The 12,509-nt window shown below is 38.7% G+C and overlaps 1 protein-coding gene across 1 annotated transcript in view; it reads right to left on the bottom strand.

Annotated features, from left to right (window-relative positions):
* LOC126236346 (ATP-binding cassette sub-family C member 12-like) overlaps positions 1–12,509 on the bottom strand; it is a 535,156-nt gene that overhangs the window by 501,032 nt on the left and 21,615 nt on the right. The window contains exons 3-4 of the mRNA XM_049945576.1: positions 9,808–9,954; positions 3,943–4,089 (exon numbers count right to left, since the gene is read on the bottom strand). Of these exons, the coding sequence (XP_049801533.1) occupies positions 3,943–4,089; positions 9,808–9,954 (294 nt within the window). The remainder of the gene's footprint in view (positions 1–3,942; positions 4,090–9,807; positions 9,955–12,509) is intronic.

Genomic DNA, 12,509 nt, shown 5'->3' with positions numbered 1-12,509 from the left:
GATCCTTAAGTAAGGACCTTTTGTTGAGTCAGTGGTTGTATATAACTGCTGAGTATGGAGCTATTTTTTCAGAATACTCTGAAAGGAACCTGAATGGCATACAACTTATTAAGTGAGTTAAGCTGCTTCATTACAACACAGATATCTATTTCTAAGTTACTCATGTTGGCAGCTGTTCTAGATTCAAATTCTGGAAAATATATTTGGTCTTCTTTTGTGAAGGAGTTTTGGAAATCTGTGTTTAGTAACTCTGCTGTAGTGACACTGTCATAAGTGAGATCACATATTACTGCACAGAGTACTGATTGTATGTTGCTGCATGCCAGGGCCACTTGTCTTGTGCTGATACCTGTCTCTTCTTCGACAGCCCATAGAACATACTCTTCCTGGTAAAACACACAAGGAGGATGTAGTCTCTTTCAATCATTAGCTTGTGGTGTTATGGATCCTGTCTTGGCAGCGTTATGGTACACAGCACCAAAGGTTGGATGACATGGCTGTCTTCAGTCTGGAAACATCACCCAATAAAGCTATGCAGCTTTGTGTACATTTCCATAAGCATGGCTGTACACACACACACACACACACACACACACACACACAAATGCAAACAAACACGTATCTGCCTCCTCACAAAATGAATATCCTCCCACGTCTGAGCAGTGCACTTTCAGTTAACTCACTACCTGTAGTACATGTACATAATTGACCCATTGAAGACAGATGCATGAGGAATGTAAACAAGTTTCAATGGCAAACAGAACACCATTTAGGTTAGAATGAAGCACACAGGTGCATAGGTAAGTGCAGTTGTTGGGGTGTACTTGGAAATCCATAGAATGTCAACTTTCATCCTAACTAAAAGACAGAGGATTTTCAGACATACATTTATATGAACTTTTTTCCTTGTTCAGGTGCAAGAAACATGTCCCCAAAGTTTTTAAAAGCATTTTTGAAATATTCTGTATAATGATGATAACCAGCAAAAGTTCTGATAGCATTCACATCTGAGAAGTTCTAATTGTCACATTATTTAAATTATCGTTATTTATTATAGATTTGAAAAATATTTAAGTCATCTGCCACTGAATTACTCAGTCAGCTATTTATTAATACCTGTGCATATAACTCAATGCAGGGTGATGAAATACAGCAAGCTGGAACCATCCATCTGCTCTTATTGCACAAAAACTAATAATTTTTTTCTGTATTCATTAGTCCACGTTTGATAAAGTTACCTAGGCAGTGTACATGTAACATATGCATAGTATTTTAAAACATTAACTAGAATGAGTATCATTTGGATTTATGATTCAGTCTCTTTATAATGTGCTGATTCTCATGCTGTAGATAGTTTTCATGGAAAACTTGTTTTTTTTAAAAATGTGGATGACTAAACTTCTTAACACAACACTCAAGAGTAAATTTATAGTGAACTAATTACCAGCTCTGTTCACACTGACACCACTCTTAGGAAGACTGACATACTGACTTCCCCATAAAAAGTATGTTGATTTATGTTAGACCATTGCAGATTTTGTCTACGTGCTTATTAGAGTCTGACCTTTACCATTATACTTTTGTCAACATGTCTTTTGTGCACCAGATTACATACTTCACTGATTAATTAGGCCATTAATTAAGATTTTTTCATACTTCACCATAGTTTTCAGTACAGCACTTGTATTTATAAATGGGGGTTTCCCAATGAGAATACATAAAATGGTTTCATTAACTTTTCTAATTCACTTAACCCACAATATATTCCATAAACTAAATTACTCTTAATACTTATAGAATATCCAACTTAGCAAATTATAATCTTCCAGTTTTCAAATGATTACATAGTTTTTGAAACCACAATATCTTCAAATGCCAATTATTAAATAGTTAGACACCAACCACAATTTTCTGTCTGGACCAGCTAACATTAGCACAACACCTATGAGAGATATCAAGAAATCATGGTTAGCCCGAGTTGTGCTTATTGTGTAGTTCACATTTAATATTTCTATTAGGTATTGTGACAGTGTATATATGATCAGCAGGTACGCATGGAGTATTTGATGTACTTTTATAAAGCAGTGATTATGTCAATTCTTTTGAACTGATTGATGGTGTTTACTTCTGATTGATATTGAGTTTTATGCAGTTAATGTTTATTCATCTCAGTGGCTGTCACAAAAACTTGAGTTTGCACACTGTTTACGTAACATACAGTCTCTATGTCCTGTTAATACCATGTCTAAAAGGATTGTGACTTAAGGCAGTGATTATGTTGTTAATGCCACATCTGTGCATAGTGAAATGGACATATGAAGCTATCTGCTTCCATAAAAACGTGTTGTGAACTTGATTTGGTCATCATTTCTGTATCCATGTGTAGCTAGATATGAGTGCATGCATCAGAACCCAGGAGAAAAATAGGTGATGCTGCAAGGCAGAAGGGCTACCTGCAGAAGCAAACACATCACCAAATGATAGTCAAGCTAAACACTACTGCCTCATTGTGGAGGAGACACAGACTAGGACAACTCCAAAGCAACCTACACAACAATAAGACACAAAGCAGATCCTTCACCACAATGATGTTAACAGGCCAAGAGCAAAGGGAGATACAACCCGAATCATAACCAGAGGGAAAGACCATGGGCCAAGTGAGGTTGTTATTTAAAAGTCTGCAGTACAGTGATGATAGTAACTGACAGTATCAGACGGGAGTACTCAACTGATTGACTGTTCACATGGTGATAGTATTTTACTACTTACATCATGAGATAGGTGGCATACTCATTATGCAAGTGCATTTATGCCCTCTGATGGTCATCTATGTCCATCTCATCTAGCAAACATTCAACTTCCAGCGAGCCCCATATGAGAGTCACAATGTTTGTAATGGCAATAAATGTGGAAAACAGACATGTCACTTGGAAATCTATGTAGTGAACATCATTTACACGATTCCTAGAAATCAATTTCCAAATATTCTACAAGACTTTATGACTAAGACTCTGACATCTTAATGGATAGTGCAGGTCGACACCTTTGCAAGTGGTTACCCAAGCAAAGGTGAAAGCTGAAATTTGCATACAAAAGGAACTGAATAAAGAACAGGGCAGGACAAAACAATTCTTTATTCTAAAGTTTGGTGTAGTATGAATATTATATAAAACTCATAACTGGAGATCTCTGGAACTCAGAAACAAAGCACATAATAATTAATTGCCACTTCTTGCATAATTTGGCAGAATATTTGAACTAGGAGATATGTATTTCAGTAAACATTAATGTTCATAACTTAGCCAAACACTGCAAAATCCCAGATGGAAAAAACTAGACTGAGATGTCAGACAAAGCTCTTCATCATATTTCAGAAAATACACAAAATCCCCCCCCCCACACACACACTCTTGGCCACTGTTATCTCCAGGCCCTGAGGTCCCATTGCACCTGGAGACAACTGTGGCCATGAGTGTGTGAGTTGTGTGTGTGCTTCTAAATCAAATGAAGGACTTTGCACAGTAGCTTAGTCTGCTCTCTAAAATTAGCTGAAATAGTAAAAATGCTCAGTATGAAGTAGTATGTGGCAGATCATAATTTCTTAGTCAGTTACTAACAAGAAATACATGAAATTGCCGAAGGCAGACCTAGGATCTGAGATCTAAGCTGCAGCTGCACTTTCCCTACCCTGCTTTGCTGGACAAGCACTTGGAAATGGTATAAAATAAAATAGTTGATGCAGAAAATTTCACAGATAGTCAGAGGGGCTGAACAGCACTTACCTTCAAGAGGTGTTACTCCCAGTACTGCACACAGAAAGTCTTAAAATTGAAACCAGTTTTTACCTTCTATAAGTGTATATTTTGTTCTGAATTTGGAAATATCTATGTGTATATGTGAATGACAATAAAGAACTTATTAAAAAATTCTATTGTAAAATACCTTTCTCCCATTTTTTTACTTGAATCCTCTGCAGACACTGTCTGTAAAGCCAGTGCTTTCTGTGCCTTCAACAGAAATGGTGTTACCCATTGGAATGATATCATTGATATGAGACCAATTTTATCGACAGGCAGTCGCTCAGCAACCCTGGACAACAGATCAGAAATGATTTTTAAAATGTGAGATTAGTTGTTTTTCTATTTTTAATAATTCTGGCTAGGGTCCAGAATATTAACATTCAATTTTATTGCTGATCTTACTCAAAACTGGACATCACACACATACACAACATGTAGTATTTTACTATACACCGATCAGCCAGAATATTATGACCACTGACTTGCTATTGACATAAACCCATTCAGGCAATAGTAGCATTACATGACAAGGAATGATTGCTATTGAGACACATGCATGGTACATGTGGTACCAGTGACTCTGCTGTCTATATGTAGAATGGGGAAAGCACACGATCTATCTGAGTTTGATCAAGGGCAGATTATGATGGCCTGGAGGCTTGGCATGAGCATTTTGGAAACTGCACAACTTGTTGGGTGTTTGAGGAGTCCTGTGGGGAGTGTATTCAACACTAGGCAAAACCAAGGCAAAACAACATCCAGACATCATGGTCTTGGGTGGATACCCCTCGTAACAGCTATCTGATGTCAGTAGGCTGGATAGATTGGTAAAACAGAACAGTTGGTGAACTGTGGTGGAACTAAGATCATACTTTAATGCTAGGCAGAGTACAAGTGTGTCTGAACACACAATGTGCCAAACACTACTAACGATGGGCCTCTGCACCCGGCAACCCATTGTGCCAATGTTAACACCACGACATTGGCAACTACAGTTGAAATGGACATGTGACCATTGGCACTGGACGTTGGCATAGTGGCAGAGGACTGCGTGGTCTGATGAATCCTGACATCTTCTTCATACACCAATGGGAGAGCACAAATCCTTCCTCTTCCAGGGGGACAGCTCCTGTTCTGTACTGTGGGATGGAGACAAGCTGGTGATGGCTCCATTATGCTCTGGGAAACAATTACATGGGCATCCGTGGGTCCATTGGAGCTCATGCAAGACACCATGACAGCCAAGGCATATCATACACTGGTTACAGTCCACATACACCACTTCATGGCAGTGGCATTTATCAACAAGGTAATGTGACATGTCACAAGGCCAAGAGTGTGATGGAGTGTTTTCAGGAGCACAGTGGCAGGTTCCAATTGATATGCTGGCCCCCCATTCAGATTGGAACTCAATCGAACATATCTGGGATATGATTGAACATGGTGTCAGAGCTCATAATCCCACTCCCCAGAATTTATGGGAATTAGGTGACTTGCACATGCAGATGTGGAGCCAACTCCCTCCTGCAGCCTACCAAGGCCTCACTGCTTCCATGCCATTATGCATTGCGACTGTTATCCATAAAAAAAGTGGACAAACCAGCTATTAGGTAGGTGGTCATAATGTTCTGGTTGATCAGTGTATGTTGTGTGTCTGAAGTTGAAAAGCCCAAATTGTCATCACACATTTATTTATTTCGATTATTGACAAAAAGTAACACACCCTACCAAAATGCAACTCCCAGACTGCAGTACAGTGTGGTAAGTAATGACAGACTGACTGTGCACATGATTTGAATTCATAAATTATGTGTGCAGTTCCTTACAAGCTGACTTCTCTGAACCTTTGAACAAATCTTTGTCCTTTGGTATTTTTTTATTAATTTTTTAGACTCCTTGTAAGTTCTCCTGCTAAATGTGCAGGCAAATGACCACTGTAAAATTTTCACACTTTCAGGTAAATTGTTAACCTCCAAACTGAAAAAGGAATGCAAGAAATAGGAATTTGTGGAAGGTGGTGAAAACTTTCATGAACAATTAAATTAAAGACATATTTCTAGTAGCATGATGCACTTCCTTTTGCACTAACTAAAACAGTGATATATTTTACATGGACACTAGAAAGAGCTGGGGGTTTTGAAAATAATTAATTTCGAGGTACAATGATATACAATTTTAGTATGAAATCACCAGTTTCTACAGTTACCAGCCACCTTCAGATCAACAAGGCAAATAAGATTGAATGTTAAAAGAGGAGTTATACAGGTTACAGGAAAATTAATATGCAGTAAAATACCATTGTAATGATTGAATCCTGAAAAGTTGCCAGACAAATGAATATTAACAACGAAGATTAGCTACATGTCTTGTAACTTAGATAGAGACATACAGGGCAAGCAGCTTTTGCCAATCCATTAAGACATCATATGCATGGAGAAATTGCTGATTTCATGCCCACTGATGAGAATTTGAAGGTAAAAAGCAACATTGTCATGTCCTGTCTGTAAGCAACAACCCAAATGCCATATATGGAGGGAATCAAACATTAAGTAAGGCAGAGTTGCAAAGTTTGACTGGATGTACCTCTGGACTAGGGTTATTGGTTTCCATCATACATTTGTCTACATGTGCCTAAGTCTGTATGTCACTTTCACTGTGACAAGTACTTGAACCTAAGGGTTTGATTAGAGCAACATAATCTGGCACTTCTGTGGTTCATGGTCTTTAGTACCATAAGTTACTGTGAATACCCAAATATTAACAAAGTTATAGGCTGGGTTGGTCATTTGTTGTGGTAATTGACTGCAGAATATAGTAAGCATCATCTATAGTCAACACTCGCTAAAGTTATAAATTAGTGCCCATGCACTTCTGCAAGTTAATTGTTAACATGTGAAGAAGGAGACCAGTCAGGAAATCCACAGTCTCATTCCCCTATCATATCTATATCTAACTCTCATTTCACTCTTATACATAGCTGCTTATGTACCAAGAAATGGATGACCTCAAATCCCATGTCATCTCTAATCTGAGTGAGAGCTAAGTAAATAAGTTGCAAAATACACCCCATTATGGCACCTAAAATACATTTATTTATTTATTCCATGTGATCTGATGGTACACAGTGTGTTGCAGATGTCGGAAAATATCATTTAACATTGTTAACATATATTAACGTAAGCCTATAGTATCTTAATGTATTGTATTGCTCAATGTTTTCAATTTAACTCAAACAGCAAGATTACTGTTCTAAGTATTCATTTACAGAGTAAAAACAGTGACACAACAAATATGACTTCACGGCTTTGCTAAATTTTATGTTGTCTTCGATGGACTTAATATTAGTGGGAAGATTGTTGAACAGTTGGAGGCCCATGTGGAAAACTCCCTTTTTACACAGTTGAGTGCTGTACATATAACATGCAGGTTTGCATTTTTCCTGGTGTTGTGTTCATGTATTTCATTATTTTTTACGACTCTGGGGTCAGTTGGCACTATGTGTTTTCTGAAGAATTTTAGAGTCTCTAGAATGTAGAGGCAAGGCAGTGTAAGGATTTCCAACTTTCTGAAGTTGGGTTTGCAGGAGTCTCTGGGTTTGCTCCCAGTAATAATCCTCATTGCTCTCTTCTGGATTCTGAATGTGCTCAGAGCAGTTGGAGCATTTCCCCAGAATATTACACCATATTTTAGGTGGGCTTGTATGTAAGTGTAGTATTCACTAGTTAATGTTTTCAGGCTAGCACATGTTTTCAGTACACTCAATGCATAACAGCCAGTACAAATCCTGGCATTTACCTTTCCTATATGTGTATTCCATTTCAGGTTATCTTGAACCCACAGACCTAGGAATTTGAAAACAGTGTCGGTATCTACTGACTGGTTATTTATAGTGACAGATGGCTGAGAGGAATTTGCATTTTGTGTTGTGTGGAAGTTCATGGAAGCTGTCTTTTTGGTGTTGATAGTTAATCTGTTGATTTTTGCCCAGTTGCTGAGTTGATCAGTAGCCAAGTTCACAGCTTTTTGCACAGCCTCTGTATTCTCCCCTTTGAGGAGTACAGTTGTGTCATCAGCAAATATTATTGTTTTGTGTGCATCAACATTCAGGCTCAAGTCATTAATATACAGGAGGAAAAGTAGGGGTCCCACTACTGAGCCCTGTGGAACACCTTGCTTTACAGTTTTATTACTTGATAGTATTTCAGTTATTGAGTTGCTTTGTCTATTAGTATATTTCATGCTGACTCTCTGCATTCGATTGGTTAGGAATGTAGCAATCCAGTTGTTTGCAATTCCTCTGATACCGTAGTGTTCTAATTTTTCCAGTAATATTTTGTGGTCAACAGTGTCAAAAGCCTTTGACAGATCCAGAAATATGCCTGTTATGGGTTGTTTTCTATCTAACAGTTCTAAAAGTGTATTTATGCAATCATATACTGCAGTTTCAGTAGATTTGTTGCTTCTGAACCCATGTTGAGCTAAACTTAGTAAATCTTTTTTTTTTCAATGAAGTCCATCATTTTTTTGGACATTATTTTTTCAAAAACTTTAGAAAAGCAGAATGAGATTGAGACAGGCCTGTAGTTATTCCTTTTGAAGACAGGAATTACTTTAGAAAGTTTCAGAGCTTCAGGGAAGATACCTGCCTGGAAAGAACAGCCACAGAGGTGAGTTAATGGTTCAGCAATTGTGTGTTCACAATTTTTTATTACAGTTGCTGGGATATCATCAATTCCAGCTGAATATGAATTTTTTAACTCTCTGAGGGCTCTTGCAACATCATTTTCTGTGACTTTGGTAATGAAAATTGACTCTGCACATGTGTGATATTTTTGGTTTGCTGGTTGGTAATTTGTGTTAGGATTATTTTGGACCAGTTTTTCAGCTATGCTTGTAAAGAAATTGTTGAATGAGCTCACCACAACTTCGGGATTAGACATGTCAGGTCTGAGGTCCAGGCTTCAATTCCTGGCTGAGTACCTTTACTAAGAAGTAAGATGCCTCAGAGTACAAAAGACGGGACTTCCTCCTAAAAGAACTAGCAAGCCACATCTTAGGAAGAATTGGCTTGAGCTTTGAGGGGCAGGAGTGAAGCAAGGAAGAAGCAGAAGTCACCATCCCACAGCACAGAATTGGAAGACTGCAGTGAGCAGCCTGCAGCAGTAAACAAGATAGAACGCCTTTCATAGCAATTGTGACAGTCGAGGTTAGGGCCACCAACACTTGAATCAGTGGCACACACTTGCTGAATACACCAAATTTGGACATCGCACTTGCGCAAAATGCCAGCACAGTGCCTCTGCCTGACCGACAAATGCGGTGGGTGAATCACAATATAGCATGGAAACAAAGTCTATGGCTGTGAGAAAGGATGAAAAAATTATGCATTAAGTGGTGCAACCTTATTCAGTGTCCTAGACTGCACCAAAGGATGCACTCAGATCCCAGTAGCACAGGCAGTCATACTGAAGACAGCCATAATCACCCCATCCATTTTATACGAGAGCATTTCATGATATTCTGCCTCTGAAATGTCACATAGGTTTATAGACTCCATATTACAAAGTCTCTCCTTTTGCTTTGTGTATCTGGATGATATTCTGGTTTCCTCAGCCTTGCCAGAACAACATCAAAAGCATCTAACTGAGGTGTTTCAAAATAACTGCATGAAATTTACACTTTGTGGTAACAGACAATGGTGGCTTTATTCTCAATGGACACCAAGCCAAGACTGAGCATTCCAGCAAGGCATGCATATACTTGTTTAGGAGTGGGGGTAGCACTGATCACAATAGTCTGACCAACAGCTGTACAAACCATTTTTCTATGTCTCCAACACTTTCAAGGCCTTTCTTTTGGGATTACCCTTGTACATTATTGAGTTTCAATAGAGTAGCTGAAAAATCACAAAAATATTAATTTAAAAAGAAAGCTAAACCACTAGCAGTTTCTTAGATCTACATTTCTTTCCACTGCCTTACAATAACCTATTTGATATTTATATTACCTTGGCTTCTTTCTTATTGGTATCAAACTCCGAAAAGATGCAGAATATCGTTTGAAGGCTGATTTGTGAGTGTATGTCGTTTCCAGTGTGGCTGTAGGAGCCATGAGAGTAATGCTTGATGAATCATGACTATCTGTTTCTCTGACCCTGCAACACAAGCATCACTCATTAACTTAGAACTAATTATCACATATAAAAGTTCCAACTTACCAATTTTTTTATTTTTGTCTTGTATATTGCCTCATGATATAAACATTTTAAATTCAGATTCACAGGAATGAAGTGTTCTGTTTCAAAATTTATTGAAACAATAAGAAAGTGTAAATTTTATGAACTCTTATATTTGTAAGAAATACTATTTAAAAACAAGTATCTGTGAAAAGTGGGAAGTTTGTAACACTGATTATAAATCAACTTAATAATTTTGTACTTAATAATTATAATGTGAAGGAAAAATCTCTTCTCTTTGCCTGTGAATCAGTTTTTATGATGAACTTAAGTGGAAGTATATTCATATAAATGAACTGGTAGTGAACTTACCATAAACAGTCATAAGTCCATATCTTCCATGTAGTTGAAATCTTACAAAAATCTATTACAATGAAGGTTCTCCTGACAAATAACAGATTTAATTTCAGTGTTAGTAGACTACATAGAGAGAAAATGTCTCTAAACTGTTGACTTCAGAAAGCACTTATTCATTTTCCTATTGCAGAGTCCTGCTACACATTTCAGTATCAAACATCACAATCTAAAACTCTACAAACAAATCTGTGAATTGGCACCAAACTATACTAACCTATTTATGGGGTATCTACAGAAATCCTTCCAAATCATCCAGAATCCCAAACCCCTCACATGGTTCAGATTCATTGAGGACAACTTTATGGTCTGGATCAAATGTGACGACATCCTATCCACACTTCTCCAGAGCCCCAACACCTCTCTTATTTGCTTTGATTTGCTTGGGCCTTCTCAGCCTAACAAACCACTTTTCTTGATGTTGACCTCCAACTAAAGGATGGCTACATCAGTACCTCTGTCCACATCAAATGTACCAACCACCAACAATACTTCCATTTCGGCAGCTGCCACCCATTTCATTCTATACAGCACAGCCATGCTTGTCTGTCACATCTTTATTGATGAATAGCACCTTTCCAAACACACCAAGGGTTTCACTGAGCATTCACAGACTGAAATTACCCTCCTATCCTTGTTCAGGAAGAGATCTCCCATGTCTTGTCTCACCAGTCACCTATCATCCCCCACATATCCACCATTCAGCCACAAAGGAGCTCTCCTTTCATGACTCAGTACCACTCTGGACTGCAGCAAATAAATCACATTCTCTAGCAGGGTTTTGATTATGTCTCATCCCACCCTGAAATGAGGATATCTTCCCCACCCCTTCCACAATGGTATTCCACTGCCCACACAAAATACACAATATCTTTGTCTGTTCCTACTCCACCCTTGCTCCAACTCCTTGCCTCATGGCTCATATCCATGCAATAGACTGAGATGCAAGACCTGCACCATATGTCCTCCCATATCATCCCCTAGAGTCCTGCAACTAACATCTCCTAACCTATCAAAGGCAGGGCCATCTGTTAGAGCAGCCATGTGATTTACAAACTTAGCTGCAACCAATGGATTGTGATCTACATTGGTATGACTACTGACAAACTCTCTGCCAAGCCACACTGTTGCCAAGACACAAGTGGCTGAAAGTGTCACCCAAAGTGGTGTGCTTTGTAGTCCGTGCCATCTAAATTCTTCCCACAAATAACAGCTTTTCTGAATAAATCCCCCCCAAAAAGTGGTGCACTTTGCAGTCTGTGCCATCTAAATTCTTCTCACAAACAACAGCTTTTCTCAATAAATCCCCCCTCACCGGTCTCAATGTTGATTAGCCTCTGTCCTCCACCTGCCTATCCACTTGCCAGTTCCCAGTACAGTACACATAAAATGTGTTGACAGAAGTCTTGGCATGCCTCCTAATATCGTGTCAGACCAGTGTAGTGCAGCAACTTGACTTAGTATGGACTCAACAAGTCACTGTAAATCCCCTGTAGATATATTGAGTCATGCTGCCTCTATAGATATCCACAATTGCAACAGTATTACCAGTGAAGGATTTTGTGCATGAACTGACCTCTCGATTATGTCCGACAAATTTTCAGAATGTTCAATGGGATTCGTGTGAGGTGATCTAGGTGGCCGCATCATTCAGTACAATTGTTCAGAATGTTCTTCAAGCCAGTCATGAACAACTGTGGTCTGGTAACATGATGCACTGTCATCCATAAAAATTCCATCATTATTTGGGAACAGGAAGTTCATTCATGAATGGTTGCAAGTGGTGTCCAAGTAGCTGACATAACCATTTCCATTCCATGATCAGTTTCATTTGATGTAAACACAGCCTACACGATTATGGAGCCCCCATCAGCTTGTGCAGTGTCTTGTTGACAACTTGGGTCCACGGCTTTCTGGGGTCTGCGCCACACACAAACCATACCATCAGATCTTATGACCTCCAATTGGGACTCAACTGACCTAGCCACGGTTTAACAGTCACCTAGGGTCCAACCAAAATGGTCATGAGCCCAGGAGAAGAGCTGCAGCAATGTCATGCTTGTAGGAAAGACACTCGCATCGGTCATCTGATGCCACAGCCCCTTAATTCCAAATTTAGA

This window comes from Schistocerca nitens, chromosome 2, assembly GCF_023898315.1.
Source record: "Schistocerca nitens isolate TAMUIC-IGC-003100 chromosome 2, iqSchNite1.1, whole genome shotgun sequence".
Classification (NCBI taxonomy): Eukaryota; Metazoa; Arthropoda; class Insecta; order Orthoptera; family Acrididae; genus Schistocerca; species Schistocerca nitens.
Note: the sequence above shows the minus strand (reverse complement) of the source record. Positions and strands in the feature narration are given on the sequence as shown.